This window comes from Nansenia antarctica (assembly GCF_963989245.1).
Source record: "Nansenia antarctica genome assembly, chromosome: 16".
Classification (NCBI taxonomy): Eukaryota; Metazoa; Chordata; class Actinopteri; order Argentiniformes; family Microstomatidae; genus Nansenia; species Nansenia antarctica.
In genome coordinates this window covers 7,869,287-7,891,460 of record NC_137686.1, presented here as the reverse complement: position 1 = coordinate 7,891,460, position 22,174 = coordinate 7,869,287, and the positions used below count along the sequence as shown (strand labels likewise).

The following is a 22,174-nucleotide window of genomic DNA, read 5'->3' as shown; positions in this document are numbered from 1 at the left end:
AAGTTAGGATTATAGGCCTTCTTTCTGAGCCAGCTACAGAGAGAACGGCCAAATTGCCCAAAATCCACAAACCGCCTGTAGCAACGTCACTACCCGCCCCGGAGCCCCTGCCAATCCCAGAGAGAAACCCTGTACGGCGACGGTAGGATGCCGTTTAGGTGGGTCCGTAGCCTATCACTACATCCCCGGGGTCCATCTCCAATTCCACTTCTACGTGTCTTCGGTTGTAGGCACAGTGAATCTCCTCTTGCTCCTCTTCCTCTTCCGCCATCACACCCTCCTCCACCGGCCCAGTACGACCCCATCCCTGGACCCGCCTACTCTCCGAGAGCTCGTAACTCGGACCGGGACCAATGGGGGGACGAGGGGACACCTCAGAGCCCATGTGATTGGTCAGAGTGTGGCTTGGTCCCTCTGTCTCATTCTCCTCCAATGAGGTGTCCGCGGTGGTTGGGGTCGCAGGTTCTATGGCGCTGACCTGCGACACTTTCTCGTAGGGCAGGTTAAACACCTTCCTGTCATTGGGGTTAGACAGCATGGATGCCTGTATAACAGATAAAAGACACACGTGTGTTTATGCTCACGTTCATCCGGCAAAGCATGGCTGTTGACTATGGTGACATCATTCATTTTAAAGGGACAACAAATAAAATCAGCTGATAAAGCTTTTTTTTCTCCTCAAATCTGAATTGAAACATCAGACAGCAGGACAAATCAAATGGTAGTGACTGATTTCTGAACTTAAAACAGTGTATTGTATACAGAAAGGACACTTTGATTGCATGGGTCAAACTGGAGATACTGACTAAACACTGGACCTGGTGGGACTGGACTTTTGTTTTACTTTTTATTTATCTATTCTATTCTTGTTCCCTCCATGGATGTATTGTAGTGTCTTTGAGTACTGAGAGAAAAGCCCTATACAAAATAAATGCATTGTTATTACTACTATTTTCGTTATTTTATAAAAAAATAAAAAAAAATAATGCTTTGTTATACACACCACTTGTGAATGACAGTGTCATTGATTGATTGATTGAAAACTTTATTAGAAGATTTGCAGAAGTAGGTACATGAAAGTACATATTACATACAAGGTCAACTAACAGGATAAAAACCCAAGAAAGCCACTGGCTTATTTCAATTGGGGTCCTTGATTCTCAATTCATCGTTACATGTAAGACAGACAAAAAAGCTAGTACTATCTACAAGATAATACAGACAAATAACTATTACTATCTACAGGATAAACACACATCCATCATGGGAAGAACAATACAACGAAACATAAGGTATGTACAGCGGGTAGGACAGGTGGGGACATACACCACAGGTGGGGGCGGGGGACAAAACACAAAGTATGTACAGTGGGTAGTTCGGGTCTTTTAATCTGATTTTTGATTTAGAGGGTCCAGTTACGGATTGCAGCCTCCTGTAAATGTTTTTTGAGAGTGGTTTTGAAGGTGGGCAGTGTTTTGCACTCCTTTAAGATTATAGGAAGGGCGTTCCACATTTTTACTGCATAGTTTGCAAACGAGTTTAACCCCTTGTTTGTGGTGCAACGCGGTTGAACGTGGTTCGTGGAGCTGCCTCTGGTGTTGTATGTGTGGACGTTGTTCACATTTTGGAAGTATGTTGACAGGTACTTGGGTGTCTTTGTGGTGTAGCGTATCTTGAAGACCAGGCCCAGTGCAAGCTGCTGCACTCTGTCAACTACTCGTAGCCAATCAAGGCTCAAAAAATGAGCAGCGGTTAGATGTGTCCTAGGGTTGAGGCCTAGCAGAAGCCTAACCAGTTTATTTTGGGCTGTCTGGAGTCTTGTTTTATGGGCCTTTGTGGTTCTATAGTACCATGATGTTACGGCATAGTCGAAGTGACATTGAATGAGAGCTCCTGATAGGGTCCTCAGTGTGTTTTTACTGACAAGTGAGGATATCCTGTACAAGAATCTAGTTCTATGGTTCACTTTTTTGATTACTTTTGCTGCCATTTTATCTCCGGAAAGATTTGCCTCTAAGATGGAGCCCAGGTATGTAATATCCTCTTTTCTTGTGATATTAATGTTACCCACTTTTATTTTAAAATTTTCAGCCTTTCTGAGTTTAGATGGGGATCCGTATAGGATGGTTTCAGTTTTACCTAGGTGTATTGATAGTTTATTGTCAGCTAGCCAGATGCAGATTCTACTCAGTTCAGTGCTTAGCGCTTTTTCCACCTGCAATATGTCCCTGTCAGAGACCAGCAGAGCCGAGTCATCCGCGAACAGGAACAAATTGCAATCACATGCTGATGACATGTCATTCACATATATTAGGAACAGTAAAGGTCCCAAAATGCTTCCTTGTGGAACGCCGCAGGTCACTGGGAGGGGGGGGGACAGTGTTCCGTTCACACTAACCACCTGTTCCCTCCCCTCTAAGTAGGATTGCATCCAGCTCACCGATGTTCTATCGAACCCAATTGCTTTCAGTTTATCTAACAATATGTGGTGATCTACTGTGTCGAAGGCCTTCTGGAGGTCCAGCATGACCATGCCGCAGTACTTGCCCGAGTCCACCTCATGGTTGATGTGGTCGTTCAAATAGAGAAGGCATGTGTCAGTGGAATGGGATGTTCTGAATCCTGATTGAAATTCATACATCAGCTTTTTTTCGGTAAGGTACCTATCGACCTGTTCATAAACTATTTTTTCCATAAGTTTCGAGATGGAATTAAGAATAGAAACAGGTCGGTAGTTGCCTGGGTCTAATTTGCTTCCTTTTTTATACAGTGGGGTTACCCTTGCTATTTTAAAGTCAAGGGGGACGTGTCCCTGTTTGATGGAGAGGTTTATTATGTGGGTGATGATTGGGGTAATGGAGGCAGCTGAGTCTTTTAGAAATCTGGCTGGAATATTGTCATGGCCCGTGGCCTTTTCTGAGTGTAGAGCGCCTAGCTTTTTAAACACCTCATCGTTTGACACCATGGAGAGTTTAAAATCATCATTGCGTACACCCAGTTTATTGTAGAACTCACGGATGTGCTCTACACCATAACGCCCTGAGTGGGGTGGTAGATTGTTAACTAATTTAGTGGCTATGGTTGTAAAGAAAGTGTTTAAGCACTTAGCCACATCCAGCTTGTCTGTAAGGAGAGAATCACCAGATTTTATGCTGATGTTTGTAGACCTGGTTTTGAGTTTTTGACTGCAACCTAGTTGGCTATTAAGTAGCTTCCAAAGGTCACGTGGTTTGTTTAGGTTTTCTTCGATTTTGTTATCGAGGTATTCTTTCTTAGCAGATTTGGTCATGGTAATTACCTGATTGCATAGTTTGTTGCATTGTTTTTTAATTTTCTCAAAGTGGGTTTTGTGATCTTCGTTTAAGTGTTTCACTAATTTTGATTTGCATTTTTGAACTTCAGAGCATTTTAGGTCTCTGACTTTCATAGCATTTAGAATGTCCGAATTCATCCATGGTTCCGATCGGGTTTTAACCCTGGTGGTTCTCATGGGGGCTATACTGTCAATAATATTTAGGAATTTGGTTTTGAAACCTAGCCATGCCTCTTCAACCTGTGTGCATTTTAGTTCATCAAACCAGTCTTGATTCTCCAGTTTATGGTTTAAGGCCTCACTAGAATAGGATTTAAGGGATCTAGTGGTTACAGTTTTATGACCGCCAGCCTTGGGTTTTTGTTTTTTACGAGTGCAAAAGATCATGTAATGATCACTTAGCCCACATACAATAACCCCACTCTTGGAGATTTTGGACTCATCCGATGTTAGAATGAGATCTATGGTGGTTTGAGTAGAAATACACACCCTAGTGGGTTTGGTAATTTGTTGACGGAGACCGTGTAATTCAGAAAACCTAGTGAAGGATTTGAAAACGGATGCTTCATTTCTGAGCATGTCCGTGTTCAAATCTCCAATAAGAATCTTTTCCACACAGTCAACGTCATCCATGCACCCCTCAAGAATATCATAGAAATCACTCTGATCGGGAGGTCTGTAGATTGTACCAACCAGCACCGGTTTTGCTTTGTTAAAGATAATTTCAACCCAAACAGATTCTAATTTGTCATGATTCAGGTCATCACGGGTGTTAAAGATAATATCGTTGTGAATGTACATGCAGACACCACCCCCATACCTGTTCCTGTCGTTTCTGATGACTGTGTAGTTAACTATTTCAATCTCTGGGTCTTTGATGGATTCATCAAACTTGGTCTCAGAGAAGCTCAAAATATGAACCTTGCTGTCATGGAACATTTCTCTGATTTGGTCCAGTTTAGGCACAAGACTGTTCACATTAAGGTGAACAATATGCAGGCCCTTACTGCTGTGTCCAAATAGAGAGTTTATGTCTTTGACTTGGAAATAGTCACCACCATTTTGGTCATCGTCACGTTGAGGATTGGGGGGTGGGGGGGGGCGCCCATTGTTCAACGGTTTCGTCGTAGAGTCTCCGGGTGGAGAAGGGGGGGGTCGTCGTCGGGTGGGGGAGGGAGGGGGGAGGGGGGGGTTCATCACCGGGTGGGGGAGGCCTCTGTGTTCGTCACCGGGTGGTGGGGGGGGGTTCGTCACCGGGTGGGGGAGGTCTCTGTGTTCCCTGGCTAGCTGGTGGAAGATAGGTGGGGGGGTAATGTTATTAGCATATCTACCCATTGTTTTGCTAGCCACGTCTGAATCCTGGAAGTCTGCTGTTGCCGGCAAACTAACCGGTTTGTCGACAATGGCGTCAGTGTCTATGCTCGTAGCATTTGCCTGGGAAAGACACAGTTGTTCTCTGGCTAAACGCGAAGCCCGCCTGGTTGCGACTGGCCCGGGATTCAGCTGAATGTCTCCCGAGAGCAGTAGATAGAGCCATATCACGGTTCTTCGGTCCATTCTACCTGTCGGGGGTTTGTTTCTTCTCGTCCGGTCCGCAGTCAACGTCGTGTGGATGGTTGTTGCTCCGAAGCCCAAACATTTCTTTGCGGCGTGGAGATAAAAGTCGCTATGTGTCTCACCTTTTCCAACAAAGCTTGACTCCTTCTCCATAAGATGCAAGTTCTGTGGTGATTTGATGTACAAATCCGTAATCCATAGAAGGAACAGAAGAAAATGTGGTATAATCCTCGCCGTTGCGCCCGAGCGCTGATAGAAGCGACCACTCATGCTGACTGCTGACTGCTGACCTGACTGCTGACCTTAATGTGTGTGTGTGTGTGTGTGTGTGTGTGTGTGTGTGTGTGTGCTTGTGTGTGTGTGATCATATTACAGAAGAAACAACAGCAGCATACAATGCATAGCAACTACAAGACAAATACAACACAAACAGTCAGCTCATATTTCACACGTTACAAACATAATACTCTCACCCTTCAGGTCAGAAATTACTATTATTATCATCAACAACAACTTACCAGAGTGTTTGGCAGAATGGAAGGAGTCTTCTTCCAAGCCTTAGCCCAGCAGAACATCGCTACTACCGCGATGATCGCCACAACAAAGACGACCATCACAGCTACGAACATCAGGGGGAAAGGCGTTTCTGCAAGAGATCAAATCTTAGATCAGTCACGAAGGGGCTTTACACACGACAGGGCCGATCTGAACCGTACTGGGCTGGCCGTGTTAGCGCTGTTACAGCCACTCTGGTTGGACGCGTAACCAAGGCAACCAGTAGCAGCTCGGCTCAGTTCAACCCTGACCTGTGAATTAGGGTTCAGTAGCTAGCTGGGGGACCTGCCTTAAAACATTCAAAGTATACACATTTGTGTCTTTAAGAACCAACAACTACGGTACAACAAAAACATTAGTGTGTTTTGAAAGAAAGAAGCTAGAAACACAGTCAGATATGACGGCTTCAGTACGTACCTGTTTCTCTGACACAGGTGGTTTGTGTTCTGTTGAAGGGTAGATGCACAGCGCGCCTGTCGGTTGGGTTGTCTCCGTTATCGTCGATCTCTCCTGTGAGATACAGACAGTACTGCTGCCTCTCCTCCTGCACCAGGAACTCCCGCCTACACACGCTCTCCTCCATCGTACACGTGTAGTCCTTGGGTTCCAGCTGATAGAGGAAAGAAGAACGAACCAAGGTCTACAGTCACCAGCCACTCCGTTAGGTACACCTTGCTGGTACGATCAGTTGAAAACGTGTACCTAATGAAGCGGCCGGTGAGTCTAGATCAGCCACGGTCATGTTTTGTGTGGTGATGAATCTATTGGTTAGTTAGATCATCGTCGATAATAAGATCAGCAAACTGACTGTAAAGATGTAATTAACACCTACCAGTGTGGAAATCGATTGACTCACGAACAGGTTTAACACGCAACATATAAACAGGTAGCATATTTACCATTAAAAAATAATTTGGGCTTTGAGTGGTAAAAATGTTCGTGACTCAAATAAATTCCGCTCACATAGGCACAGTATTCATTCATCTTAAAATACATTTATACAAAATACATTTTAAAAGGTTATCTTAAGAATATGAACTATGAGTAGAGAAAATACTTTATTTAGCCTTCATACTGTAGGTTTATTTTAGCGGTGCTTACATTGTCAACATGGACTTGGTAGGAGAAGACGTCGTGGTCCCGCCTGGAGCGGCTCAGCTGGTCGTAGAGGTGGAAGGGGTTGGTGAAGCTCAGCGAGACCTTCTTCTCTCTGACCAGCACCTCCACGGCAGGGAAGTCCAGCTGGCCTGCAGACAGAGGGAGAAGGTTAGAGGATGGAACTAATATAGTCATCAAGAAAAATAAAAAGTAAAATAATAAATAAAAGTAAGTTAGGGCAGTCCCACTCATATGGGTTACATTTTATTGGACAGATGTAGTGAAGACAGACAGGAAAGTAAGGAGTAGAAGGGAGAGAGGGCATGTCAGCAGGGCATGGGCAGGATTTGAACCCATGCCAACATGGGTGTATGTGTGCACTGTAGACCGCAGTGCTAGACCACAGTTGAGTTCATATAAAAACACTGCATGGAGGGCATGAACTAACTTTGACATGTCAAACGAAAAGGTTCTTGATAGCTGCAGTTGTTTTTAATTGTCAAATCTATTGCCAACACTTGAAAAACGTTGTCCGCTCTGAAATCCTACTTACATGTGACGTCTGCCCTGTGCCAATAGTCCTTGTTGAATGTGATTGACTGGGAGTGATGAGAAGGTTCAGACTCGTCAGTTCCGTTCACAGCTGTGACCCGTAGAGAGTAGACCTCCGCTGGGGACCACCTGTCCTTCCAGACCACAGGAGTGAGGTCATAGTAAGGCTGTTCGGTTTTAGCCTCGACTGGCCTGGAAATACACAAACAAACAAAAACCAAACATTCACGACATTGTCCGTGCCAAGTTTAACAGACACTTTTAAGAGAAACTTTACAGACACGACTCATGTTTAACAGAGCATTCTGGAGTATAGAATATGTGACACGGTCTGGTGAAAGGAGGAACAAGTCGGTAACCAATCAAAATGTTCAGACTTTTATTTTGAAACACGGAAATACATTTCAATGTTGTTTAAAAATCATAACACACTCTCACTAGTCAAACCAAAATACTGCACTGCGATGGATTCGGTAAGTAATCCCCACTGCTACCTAGTTAACTATAACACTACTTTACATTGTTAGCAGTGAAAAACAAGCTGTGTTAGTTGACTAGCGAGTGTGTCATTGATTTTCAACACAGCTGAAATGTTTTTACATTCTTCAAAATAAAAAGTCAGAACATTAAATCGGCTGCCGACTTGTTTCCCCTTTCGCCAGACCGTGTCACATATGTCCCAGCGCTCAGTAGAATAGCAGCAAAGCCGACCTGTCTGCGCTGTAGAAGGTCTCCACTCTGAAGCCAGGCTGTGGAGGGACACCCCTGTAGGCCCAGCGGACTGACGTCTCAAAGTTCTGACAACTGACTGTGACGTTCTCTGGAGGGGGAACTGTCCATGAAGAAGAACAAGAACAACATTTATTTAGTTGTAGTTTTAAGGCAACCGAGGTCGCACGTTACAGCACGGATATGATTTATTAAGAAACTACATTAAAGAATGCCACAACATGGCACTGCACCAGAATTAGATCGCAAATGTTCCTCTGTAGTCCCTGGTATGGGCCGGTAGTTACTGTACACGATGATAACCTCTGCATCGTTAGTGTCTCTCTGTGATCTATTGTAACCACCAACACGAGGCAGGGTTGGGGACCAGGTAGGTAGTTAGCCAGCCAGCCGTTGGAAACGTTGGATTGTATGATCAGCACCACACTGTTGGATTCAATTATGGCTGTGTTTCGTAAATTCGCTCTGGAAATCTGATCAGCACTCATGGAATGCCTCTTGTCCAATCAAATGACTTGGTCCCTTTATGACGCAGCCTAAGAATAAAACAGACGTCTGTTTTAAGCATTAGTTACCGATAATATGAACTAAGTAACAGATACTACCCAACGTTACCACATAATCACCTAGTAAATACCTGATAGGCCTATATAGTGGTGGTTGGGGGTGCAGGAATAAGAGCATTTACACTATATGTACGCATGAGGTGGGCCTGTGATTGGTATTGATGGATGAATACACGGGACATAGGAGGTTCTGTATATATTTATCCAGCCCAAACTACGGGACATCCCGGCTGATATGGGACAGACCACAGCTGTGTGTTAACTACTGAAGGCCTGCGTGTGTACTGCTTCGCCCTCAAGGCTTCCACGGTAACCGTCCTAGGCTGGGTTGTCTGCAGGGACTGCCGGGGCTTTAGCAGCGGTGCAGAGCTGTGGTGTTTTTCCGATGCTGGTCCTCTAGGGCAGTGGTTCCCAACCTTTTTTGTCTTGTGTACCCCTTGAGCTGTTTTGCCATGCCAGAAGTACCCCCTCACTCATGCGTGTTGATTATTTCCCAAAAAAATCAATTAAACTCTAACTTGCAAATATAACATTTATTACTGACACACAGAGAGCAAAACCTCTTCTCATGTCTCCAAAACTCTAAACACATTTTCTGCTTTACACACATTTTGCTATTCAAAATGGCACTTTTTAAATGCACTGAACACGGGTTTCTGCACACAACAATCTGACATAAAGTCACATGTTTGCCATTTCAAAACATTGCCATTCAAAATTAGACTACATGAGCTAATTGGCCAATACATGTGCCACCTGGCCACCTCAATGGTTAATTGTTACCACATGCCCACACACTCACTGAAAATAGAAAAATAAATAATAAATAATAATGAATTTGATTTGATATCTGTTTCTTTTCCCTTTCTCCTGCTCCTCTTTGGCTTCTGTCTGAGGTGCAGTGATGTCATCATTTTCTCATCCCAGAGTCTTGACTGATGGGGAGAGGAAACAGACAAGATGAGACAGGATAAAACTTATCACACACACACACACACACACACACACACACACACACACACACACACACACACACACACACACACACACACACACACAGACAGAGAGAGAGAGAGAACACATTCAAGACATTATGATTATCACAAATACCCTCTCAGGGACAAGAGCTAATTGAACCAGAATATCATCACAAGTGTCAGTTGCACTTGCAATACAGCCACCCACACCCCCAACTATCCACACACACACACACACACACACACACACACACACACACACACACACACACACTTAAACTTCTTATCTAACTCTACTGATTATTAATGAAATCATTTGAACCACTCCCCTTTAATACATAGATATTTACACCATTGTGAAAAATAGACTCACCCAGTAGCAGTTGCAATTCTTTTTTTCATCAGTTGAGCTTTAATGAGACACTTGAGGTTGCTTCTCTTTTATAAGCTTTGACAGTTCTGGAGGCAGTGTGGCAACAGAAGTCACCAGGCTGCTCTCCACACTTCTCTGTTCCTTGGCTTGGTTTTGATGTGGGTCAAAGCTGAGAAGGTCACTTCACACATATATGTAGATCCAAAAGGCAAAAGTTCATTCAATGCACACTTTCCCAGCACTGGATATTCCTTTTCAACATCACACCAAAACTCTGTCAATGACTTGTCAGCATGTGCCATCTTCAACCCACGATCAGAGGACATGTCCATCAGATTTTCCTGCAGGCTTGCAGGAAGGCTGCTGCTGCTGCTCCTGTCATTCACTCTGAATGGGTTTCTCACCCAGTCCAGTTTTTCTGACTTTGTTTCAATGTCATGAAAGTACTGGTTGAAGTCAGTGTCAAGTTTGGACAGATGTGCTTTAACTATTTTCACCACAGGACCTCTGTCAGCATCAGTGGTGGCGAGATGGCCATCAAGCAGTGGGAAACAGCTCACATCTCCATCCTTACATTTCCTCTCCCATAATTTAACCTTCTTTATGAATCCATTCACTTTGTCATACATGTTAAGGATGTGTGAGTACTTGCCCTGAAGTGAAAGGTTGAGCTCATTCAGCTTAGTGAAGACATCAGCAAGATATGCCAGCTGCGCAACCCACACTGCATCCTCAAACAGGGCTGCAAGAGGGTGGTCGTTTTCTGTCAGGAAAGCAAACACCTCGATGCGCAATTCATAGACCCGCAGCAGCGTTTTGCCACGAGACAGCCAGCGAACGTCTGTGTGAAGCAGTAGCTGCTCATGCTCTGACCCGCTGCCATGACAAAGAGTTTGAAACAGTCTGTGGTTCATTGGCCGGGACTGAATGAAGTTAATCACCTTAACTGCGTCATCCACAACTGCACTTAACTCGGGGCTCATCCTTTTGCTGGCGAGTGCCTCCCGGTGAATAATACAGTGCATCCACTTAATTTGGGGGTTCACCTTCATCACACGCCCAAGCAGCCCACGCACCTTACCCGTCATTGCTGCCGCTCCATCGGTACAGATGTGACTGCAGGATTTCCACTCCAGATCGTTGTCTTTGAAGAAGCTGTCAATAATCAGAAATATTTCCTCGCCAGTTGTCTTTCCTGGCAGCGTCTTGCAAAACAAGATATGCTCATTTATGTCCGACTCTTCTTTATAACGCACAAAAGCCAGCAGCTGAGCCTCCCCACTAACGTCGGTCAACTGACCTGCTTGCTTCATTTTATCCACCACTTGTCCGACAATATTTATGGACATATCATCAATCCGACGGGAGACGGTATTGTTTGATAATGGTACCAACTTGAGCGTGTCAGCTGCTTTCTTGTCCAGCATAGTTTTAGCCAAAATCATAGCGGCAGGCAAAATCAGATCTTCTGCGATTGAATGTGGGGTTTTTTACTTAGCCACCAGTAATGAAACAGCATAGGACGCCTCCAGTGCTTTGCTTGACACACTTGCCACTTTTTTCAGTGTAGCCTGACTTGACTTGAACTCTGACAGTTTTCGCTTGAAAAAGTCGTCAGTTTTACCAACAGTTGCTAGGTGTTTGGTGCTCTGGTGTCGCTGTAAATGGGCTGGCTTCATTGAATTATTAGCCAGGACTTCGCCGCAGAAAAAGCACTGTGGCTGTGGTGGATCAGCCGATGTACATGTAAATCCCCACAAAACATATGTTTCCAGATAATAGCGGGGTCCTTTTTTTCTTTTTTTCTCTGATCTGACCGTCTGATCTGCCTCTGATCTGACCGTTACTGTAGCTGGTCGTTTTAGCCATCTGTCCATCTTTGCGGTATACTGACAGGCCTAGCTGACGTGCGCGTGTAAATGAACGTAAATGAACGTGATTTAAATGTGACGTGACTACCACTTGTGTTACAGTCATCACCTGTCGGGGAGGAACTTAAGTTGCAGTGTACCATTTTAACAACAGGTTTATGAAACGACTATATTTAATAATTTTTTTGGAAAGGGAAATAAATTATAATTCCAAATCTTTCCACGTACCCCCTGCAATCCCCTCACGTACCCCTAGGGGTCCGCGTACCCCCGGTTGGGAACCACTGCTCTAGGGGATGCTGGTCCTCTAGGGGATGCTGGTCCTCTAGGGGATGCTAGCTAGTAGCTAGCGCCTCAGGCCTGCACAGTGTTGTTGGGTAACATTCTGAATGAACTGATTCCATTTTGAGATGATTCGTATTTCGAGTCGATTCAGGTGGTTCACAGGTTTGCGTGATCCAATCCAAACATGGACCTCTGCAATATCCGAGATAAAAGAGTTGGTGGAATGACTGTGTTCGTAAGCTGTGAACAACATTTATTTAGTTGTAGTTTTAAGGCAACTTTTAAGGCAACCGAGGTAGCACGTTACAGCACGTTACAGCACAGACGTCAGAAGTTCAATCCACTCCAGGAGATGTAAACCTTTATAGACATCACCATACAGAGTCTGCTCAGAGATGTAAACCTTGATAGTCATCACCATACAGAGTCTGCTCAGAGATGTAAACCTTGATAGTCATCACCATACAGAGTCTGCTCAGAGATGTAAACCTTTATAGTCATCACCACAGTGTCTGCTCAGAGATGTGGCCTCTGGACGCAAAAACAACCTGCCAAGACATGACGCAACCCTCCCGTGCCTCTAGTCCCCCCTCGCAGGAAGAGGCCAAATAAGGTATCACTCCGGCGGTTGTCTTCTACAGCAAGTCAAAACACAGACCTGTACGGGCACAGCAGGTGCACGCACACAAACACACACGCCAACACTCACACCCCTGAAGGGAATCAAATTATCTGCAAGACCCGACACATAAATATGAGTTTAGGTCAACGGCAAAGATCCAAGAGTGATCAGCAACACACAGAGCTCCCTGTTACACCTAGCACCGTGGGCACTTCCTGTCATAACATGACCATTTCCTGTACAGATAGCGTGATGAAAATTCAATCGAGCAGACCGACCTGTTCTAACCTCACCGCCACACAGCTTCCTTGATGTGTATCAGATACTGGTCATGTATCAACATCTGTTTGCATACCGTTTGCATACTGTCAAGTAATGGTAATGTTATAAGGTGATACTGATAAGAACGGTTATACTGATAAGAACACGTATGACACTGTGCTGTTGCAACTGTTGCCATGGTATCAGAATACGCATTAACATTTTTGATACTCTTACACATAATGGAACACAGTTTCAACCCCAATGATTGGATGAGAGCGGAGAAGCGATGGCCCCTGCCCAAACTGTAAATGCAGAGTGGGATTGTGGGGGCTCAACTCTGCTCTCACCTCATTGAAGTTGAGGTTATGGTTAAAATGGTTAAGGCTAGGGTCAGGTAAGGTTATGGTTAAGTTAAGGGTCAGGGCAAGGGTTATGGTTAAGTTTAGGGTAATGGTAAGTTATATAGGTAGGTTATGGATAGGGTAAGGTTTATTCAATTCAATTCAACTTTATTCGCCATGTGCAGTGCACTAGGAACATGACTTGGTATTCTACCATGCTGAACAAGCTACAGTACATACAACAGCAAGACGACAATACAACAATACTCAAGACAAAATATACAGTACCAATATGAGTGAATAAATATACTGTACAACTTAGTGCAAGAACATGTAAAGTGCAAGGTGCAATGATCAGGAGTTAATGAGGAGGGCTATGGCTTTGGGGAAGAAACTATGGAGGTCTGTGATGGGAGGCAGGGGGCAGCCGATGAGGTTTAGGGTAGGGTCCTCCCCAAATATCCCATTTAGCATCTACCTATCTGTCCTCCCCAAAGATCCCATTTAGCATCTACCTATCTATGAAAAATATGTTTTGGTCTTGTTGTCAATTACATGACGGCTGAGTCATGTCCAAAGAATGCCTGCTGAGGTCAAAAGTCCAGAGATTTCCACCTCCACTTCGCTCATAAATAAGTCAGTTAAGAGCCTCCAGTAGATGATTGTATGCTGTACTGACTCAGTCCGACCTGCTTTTGGTGATGTTATCTCAGCTGTTAACAAGCCCATCCCTGAGCTGAGGTGGTAAACCAAGGGAACGGCTGGTTCAACAGAAACCTAATGTGTGTGTGGCCTGGGGCGGTCCAGAGGTCTGGTACCAGTACTGTGGCCTGGGGTGGTCCAGTGGTCTGATACCAGTACTGTGGCCTAGGGTGGTCCAGTGGTCTGGTACCAGTACTGTGGCCTGGGGTGGTCCAGTGGTCTGGTACCAGTACTGTGGCCTAGGGTGGTCCAGTGGTCTGGTACCAGTACTGTGGCCTGGGGTGGTCCAGTTGTCTGGTACCAGTACTGTGGCCTAGGGTGGTCCTGTGGTTTGGTGCCAGTACTGTGGCCTAGGGTGGTCCAGTGGTCTGATACCAGTACTGTGGCCTGGGGTGGTCCAGTGGTCTGGTACCAGTACTGTGGCCTGGGGTGGTCCAGTGGTCTAGCACCGCGGTCTACAGTGCATACATATGCCCATGGGTTTGAGTCCGGCCCATGCCCTGCTGACATGCCCTCTCCTCCTTACTTTCCTGTCTACCCCACTCAATGTGTAACTGCAGGTAGACTCAAGGTCAGAGAGGCCATCATGTCTAAGATGCCTACCACTGCCGTTGGGCCCTTGAGCAAGGCACTTAACCCCTAACTGCTCCAAGGGCGCCGAAGATGGCTGACCCTGTGCCTAGAGCTCTGTTCTCCCGGGGGGAGACGTGTGCACCAACTACATATCGTTGTCTCGGTACTTGTATTCTGTTCAATGACAATAAAGTTGAATCTTCTCTTAACTCCACCATAGACTCATGGTGTCCGTCTAATCCAACACAACTTTATTCATATACAGTGGGGGAAATTAGTATTCGACACATCAACAATAATTTAATTCGACATATTTCCATTGCAGGTATTCACATGAAATGTAGACCAGACATTGGTATTAACTCAATAAATACCACCAGGGTTCGAGTTATGTGGGAGCCAAAGGGAGCTGAGCTCCCATAAGGAAGGTCTGAGCTCCCATGAAAGCAGTAAAATCATACATCTGTGGGGGTCGCTAATAATATATTACCACAACCATTATTTGATCAAAAATGTCAATGTAATGAGTATTATTTATATTTATTTATATGATAAATATTCTAAAATAAACACGTTTTCCAAAAGAACTACGCGCACCAGCATTAATCTCCTGTGAATGACAGTATGCCTTTGACTGCCTGCACTTTACCACCAAGACACTATGGGGCGCAGTAGAATATTGTGCAACAGCAGAATATGATCGTTGAGAGCTTGCGAACGTGAAAACGTGATTATTGAGAAGAAAACATTCAGTAGCTAGCTATCATGCCGCCCCAAAAAAGGCCACAAGTCGAGTCGACAAGCCTGGAAAGTTTCGGGTTTTCATCCAAGAAACCAAACTTGAATTCAGCTGCACCTGTTATGACACCTAACGTTGAAACTGTTGAAATAGCAGAGCTCAAACAAAAGCAAGTGCTTCCGAAGAAAGTAGCAGAACTCACCTCCAGTATGTATAAGGAGACAGCTAGTTCGTTCAGGGCAGCCTATACTGTCGCTAAAGAAAGGATGCCTTATACAAAACTGAATCCAATTATGAAACTTAATGAGATGAATGGCACGACAGTTGGCCCCTGCTCACCGATCCGATCATTCATGTGCCCAGATTGTAGAGCACATTGTACAAGAGATGAAACAAATTCATTTCTAATGTCAAATCACTTGATTCCCGTAGTAGCATAACATTAGATGAAAGCACAATTCATGGACGAGCATACATGATTATTTATGTCAGGTGCGATGTCACTGGAAATGGAGATGTAGACAATGTGTCGTGCTAACAGGGAAAGTGAATGGACTGTATAGCAAAAACAACAAAATTATTGGCCGAGATACCCGTGACTATCGCTTATATAGCTGTTGTTTCATGTGGTGCTGTTGATGTGGTGAAATGAGTAGCCTATGGCTAATTAAAAATTGTAAGTCCCAACGCTGTGTGGGCATGATTCGCGCGCGTGCATGAGAACATTTCGCACTGTTATTTTGGAGACCCCCACAAAGCTCAGCTTATAACTCGAACCCTGAATACCACAGTAATACCAATGACTTGTCAACATTTCATGTGAATAGCTGCAATATGTCAGATTAAAACATTGTTGATGTGTTGAATACTTATTTTCCCCCACTGTAGCACATTTAAGTCCCCTTCCCATATTGTTTACAAATTCTCCAAATACAAATGTGCTTTACAGAAACAAACAATCCACTGTAGCATATCTATACTTACTCATATTATTGATTGATTGATTGATTGATTGATTATACTTTATTGCCCCCGAGGGGAAATTTGTCTTGGGCATGGTACTTTCATGCTTCAAGTGCTTCAAGTGCAACAGAGACGATACATACAACATACAGTAGACAAAGTAAACAACAGGACAGCAACAAACATTGAGTGACATTGGCAGCAGTTTCCACCTGGACATGGCATCATTTGGTATAAATATATATTGCACATAACCCTTCAAGTGGTGTTTTCGAATATTGCACATGGCCCTTCAAGTGGTGTCTAAGATAAAGTGCAGGTGCTGGTGATCATGTCCTAATCATCGTTTCTGCTTGAGCGAATTGATTAGTTTAATGGAGAATGGGACAAATGATAGTTTTAAGAGCTTATAATTACATCTTGGCATGCAAAGCCTTCTACCTAGGGGGAGAACTTCGTATTCTGTGGAGAGCGGATGTTGGGGGTCTGCGATTATCTTTTTAGCCTTGTCCAGGACAGCTTTTTCATATAGTTTATTTAGGATCACATAGTCTCTTTCACCTACAATTTTCATAGCTGTTTTGTGAATACTGACTAGTCTGTTTTTTTGTTGTACAGTTAAGTTGCCAAACCACACAATTATTCCATATCTGATTACACTTTCAATAATGGACTGATAGAAAATTCTCATGATCTGCTTTCTCACCCCATAAAGTCTGAGTCGCCTCAGGTGATAAAGCCTCTGCTGTAGTTTGTTATATAAGCTGTCTAAGTGTGTATTCCAGCAGAGATGGTTGTCTAATTGAATACCTAAGTATTTATAAGAGGGCACCTGGATGATTGTTTGGTCTTTAACGACCACAGGCTCATGGTCAGTTACCTGCCTTGGGTCTAACACAACCTCCTGAGTTTTGGTGAGGTTTAAGATACATATCTATACTTTATATTGCGGTGGCGGTAGGTAGCCTAGAGGTTAGTGAGGCCGGCCAGCAACCGGAAAGTCACTGGTTTGGAGGGAGACGGATGTGAGTTGGTGATTGGAGGGTTGCTGGCGTCATATCTAACATATCCTACCCCCCAGTGGTGTCAAACTCAAATACACAGTGGGCCAAACATTTTAAACTGGGACAAAGTCGCAGGCCAGATTTAATATTTATTGGAAGAAATGCTTTCCTTTCTTTCTAGATATAATAATGAACCTTTCCATATGGGAACAAACTTAAGTTTTACTTAAACACTGAATCTGGAACAAGCAAAGCTTAATACAATATAATACAATATAAACACCTGAGAAATCAAATTTCAAATAAAAGATCAGTGGCATTCATTTCTTAAATAATATGATGCCTCTTTCTCCATCTGTAGCCTTTTCAGTTCATTTTAAAAGGAATAATTTTTTCATTTCACAGGCCAACAACAACAACAATACTAATAATGAGGATAATTTCCTTCAATGAAAATCCAACAATTCAAGTCCATGTCCTAGAGAAGCAAGGAAAAGTGCATAAATAAAACATTCATTAAAGCTCTGTTTGCTCATCTTCATCAAAGAGAACAGTTGTTCACATATGTACAGTATGTGCTGCTGAACATAGAGAGCATTTGAGCAGAGTGGGTACGGAGGTGTGGCGTTGTGTCAGGGATGAAACATGGAACCTGTGTGCAGCGCCCACAGAGTCATACTTTGACATGAGCGTGTCACTACACACTGGAGTTCAATCAGCTCCATTTGAAGGTTGGTTGGTGCGCTTTCTACGTCAACTGCAAACGGTGCATTCGTTACCGGCGGGCCCGTGGGCCCAAGTTTGACACCCCTGCCCTAAGGTATCCTACCACCACTGCCATTGTGCCCTTGGGCAAGGTAATACATTATTATAATTATTATTATTATCCCTCACAGAACTCAGTGTAAGACTGTTTGAATGGCCTGTCGGGCTGAGAACAGGGCCAGGACACAGAACAGGGAGGGAGTTCAGGGAGTTCCTCAGAGCTGTCACTGTACCACACACCTACCACACACCTACCACACAGATAGATGACACAGGTAAATGAGGTACAAAGTGCAATTAGATACACTTTTCAAACGTTCCATAGAAAATGTGGCCTGGGAATTTGGGAAAGTCCCCCCCCTAATATAGAAGTCACAGGGCACATAATGTTAAATTAAAATTAATTAATTAAAATTAACATAATGTTGTGTTTTCAGAGACAAATACAATCAGCGTATAAAAACCCTCTCATCACTCATGAACGCCAAAGAATTCCCATGAATTGCTATACATATCCTAACAGTGACTAAACAATATTATTGTTCTGGGAAGAAATGTTCTGGGGGAGGGGGGAGGGGAATTGCGGGGGTTAAAAAGTGTGCAAAATGTGTGTTATTAATTAACTAATTTTGATTAGTTGTAAAACTTACTGTAACAGTAAAACAGTAAGAGTAAAAACAAAACCTATGTACAACGAATTCAAATCATAGTTGGAGTGGCCAATATGATTTAAAAACGTTTAGGCAATTTATCTAATTTCACACAGTACATCAAACCACAATTTCCTAATCTAATGATAAGAGGACAATCAACATCATTCACATTGACCGTTATAAGTTTGTCCAAATCATTTCATTCATGGTTTTAGTGTTGATTTCCAGACTTACCTAGTGCGGGAATGTGTGTAACCACCAACACCATCAGGACTGGCAGGGACTGGCACACTGACCATGCCATGGCGTTGAATCAGTCAATTAAAAGCAATCCAGGGAATGAATAAGTCACATCGGTAGACTTAACTTGCTCTTCCGAGGAAAAAAAAACGATATCCTATAATTTGCGACAAACTATAAAACCCCTATCCTATGAGCCTAGTTTCTCCCCAGGCTGTCTCCACTCCTATTCCGGGTGACAGAGGTTTCCTGGTAATGGTCATGACCGCTCCAGTGACTCGTCTCGTTTCCGCATTTCATTCATACAAAGGTATCTGAACAGAGGGCCAAGTCTTTAGAGTTGATCGCTTTATAAATAAGTTGATGTCTAAAATATCAGTTTATCGTGTTCCACCTCGCACATGCCTGAGCGACCACGCTTCTCTCGTAGTGGGATGACAACAGACTTCTCACACACCTTGACTGAAGTCAACCACTTCAAGCACACCTTGACCTGAAGTCAACCACTTCAAGCACACCTTGACCCGAAGTCAACCACTTAAAGCACACCTTGACCTGAAGTCAACCACTTAAAGCACGTCACCTGTATCTTAAAGACCGGGGTTATGGTGTACGGATAGTCTACTTGCCAGGTCATACCTGGTCACTGCCTCCGCCTGCTGGTCATTTCAGGTACAACACATCTCTCACAAATGTTGTACACAGAGGCTGCGTTCGTAAGATTCGCTCTGAGAGCGCCGGAGCGCACACTGCCTTCAACGTCATACAGGAATCAGGTAGTCTGATTGGACAAGAGGCATTCCATCGGTGCTGATCCGATTTCCAGACTGAATTTACAAACGCAGCCAGAGAAAGTGGGGCAATCAATTCAAGAGCCGCCAGCTGCGCAGTGATGATGAGCACACCTGAACCAACATATCAATCAACAGCACCAGGAATGAACAGTCAGTACGTCATGTGAGCTGTGTGGAAAGAGTAATTTCTTGCAGAACATTTAATCTGAATGTGGAAAGATTTAGGGTATTGCTCAGGTCTGCCCGTTTTAACATTTATTAGCTACAATGGATATTAATTACTGATATCTGCAACATCATTTTGCCTAGTCAAAACTCAAATTCAAGATAGTGTGGTGGGTTAACATAATTCACCCACGGAACTAATAGTTGGGAGTATTGTTCCGCACGGAGAGTTAAGTGTGTGGTACCCAAGTTTGTGATTTCTTGAAGCATGTGGTAGAGACTTGTTCATGTCTGTAAATAAACGTTTAGCTGTGACATTCGATACACCGCCTCCGACTCCCGTCTCTCGGCACTACAATATGTTTAATTATATTTTGACTAATCAAAACTCACATTTTAGATATCTGTAATTATATTTTGACTAGTAAGATTCAAATGTATTTTGCCATTCAAGTGTAAGGGGTTTGTCATTACAGATATCTACAATTCAGTTGTATTCAGCTATTCACATTGCCGATATCTGCAACTGAATTATGACTAGTTGTAATTACAGTTTCAGATATCTACGGTTTCATTCTGACTAGTCATAATTCCAGTTCAAGATATCTTTAATTCCCATTAATTCAAGATATCTACATTGTCTTAAATTAAGTTGAAGATATCTTGAATGAAGTTGTAGATATCTCAAACTGGAATTAGGAATAATTGTAGATATCTATTATAAAGTTATAGATATCTTGAAATTCATTTTAATGATTGATATCTCAAATTGGTGATATCTTTAACTTTCATTCTGCCTAGTCGAAATGTTATTACAGATATCTTAAATTAGAGTTTAGACTAGTCGAAATGACGTTTCAGATATGTCTGTTGTTGTCAGAAAACGCTGGAGCAGCTCAATTACTGCGCTGTAGATTTCTAGTACAATGAATGAATGAATATGAATGGTCTTTATTGTAATTTAATACAGTACAGGCACCATACAACATACAACAAGAATCTAGTGAACGAATCTCACGTTCACCACAAATCCCTTGATGATATATTCTCTCTATTTCATGGCATTGTCGCGCTATCCTATCCACCACAGCAACCGCCATTGCTTCTGCCAACACTCATCAAATGCTTTGCTGCTCCCGCCAATATCATGAGATACCTCGCATCATGAGATACCTCGCATCATGAGATACCTAGCATCATGAGATACCTCGCATCATGAGATACCTCGCATCATGAGATACCTCGCATCATGAGATACCTCGCATCATGAGATACCTAGCATCATGAGATACCTCGCATCATGAGATACCTAGCATCATGAGATACCTCGCATCATGAGATACCTAGCATCATGAGCATCGTCTTGCAATACAATTCGGACTAATCATAATGGCGTTTGAGATATCTGCAACTATTATTTTGACTAGTCAAAACTGAATTACAGCAGCGCGCTAACGTTAGTTATCTGAGGTAGCTAGCTACTTAGCTAGTCTGAGTGAGAGCTGCACGCTAACGTTAGTTATCTGAGGTAGCTAGCTACTTAGCTAGTCTGAGTGAGAGCTGCACGCTAACGTTAGTTATCTGAGGTAGCTAGCTACTTAGCTAGTCTGAGTGAGAGCTGCACGCTAACGTTAGTTATCTGAGGTAGCTAGCTACTTAGCTAACATACCAGAGAATCCAATTGCTAGAGAAATTGCTCTCCAAGATTGGTCTCTTCTTATAAGATCTTTGTACAGTTCATACAGGCATGATAATCGCTCACCTTTCGGCGAAATTCGCCGTTTTGAATCCAAAATAGGTGACCTACAATCTTTTTTTTCCCTTATTTTTTTTTGCAATCTTGTAATTCTGCATGTGACCACCACTAGAGTAAATCTAAAAAAAATCAGATATGAGCACATGGAAGCTAATTTTTCCACAAAAAAAAACTTGCCGCCGGGACTGCCTAGCAGGTTCCGGGTCTCGTATCCTTCTCACCTTGTTCACCCCGACCCATTTTTTCATGCCTACCTTGCAGGATAGAACGTTCCCAAAGGCAGAGAAGGTGTGGTAGAGAGCGTTGCTGTCGATAGACTTGTCTCCGTTCTCGACGAAGACGATGTTGCTCAGAGAAGGGTCAGGCTGAGACGCCATGGTGAGGCAGTAGGCAGCGGAGGCTGGGGCCCCGCACCTGGGTCTCTGATAAATCCCTGCAGGTGGAGGTGATCTTAGACCTAACCCGTTTAACCATGGCTCTCTCCAGAGCTTGCGCAGGCCCACAAACAGCGGCTCATGTTCATGTCAGCCACGGCCTTGGTGGCCACCGCCTCAGGGGAGGAGAAGAGCCCGGAGCCGTGGCCCTGGCCCTGGCTGTCGCCACCTTTGCACTTGGGATTGTTCCGAAGGCGGAGAACACGTAACTGACTGTTTCCGTAACGAGCAGAGTGGATGTGTGGTGTCTCCTTATGTTTTCATTTCATTTATTTATTTTTGC

The 22,174-nt window shown here is 43.7% G+C and overlaps 1 protein-coding gene across 1 annotated transcript; it reads right to left on the bottom strand.

The window, feature by feature from the left end:
• Positions 1-154: 154 nt before the first annotated feature.
• ifngr1 (interferon gamma receptor 1) lies at positions 155-21,834 on the bottom strand (the record flags this gene model as incomplete). Its single annotated transcript, XM_080546815.1, has 8 exons — positions 155-544; positions 5,389-5,516; positions 5,843-6,035; positions 6,527-6,672; positions 7,077-7,267; positions 7,787-7,907; positions 17,979-18,015; positions 21,679-21,834. 8 exons carry the CDS (start codon positions 21,832-21,834, stop codon positions 155-157), a joined length of 1,362 nt encoding a protein of 453 aa, XP_080402941.1.
• Between the last annotated feature and the right edge of the window lie 340 nt (positions 21,835-22,174).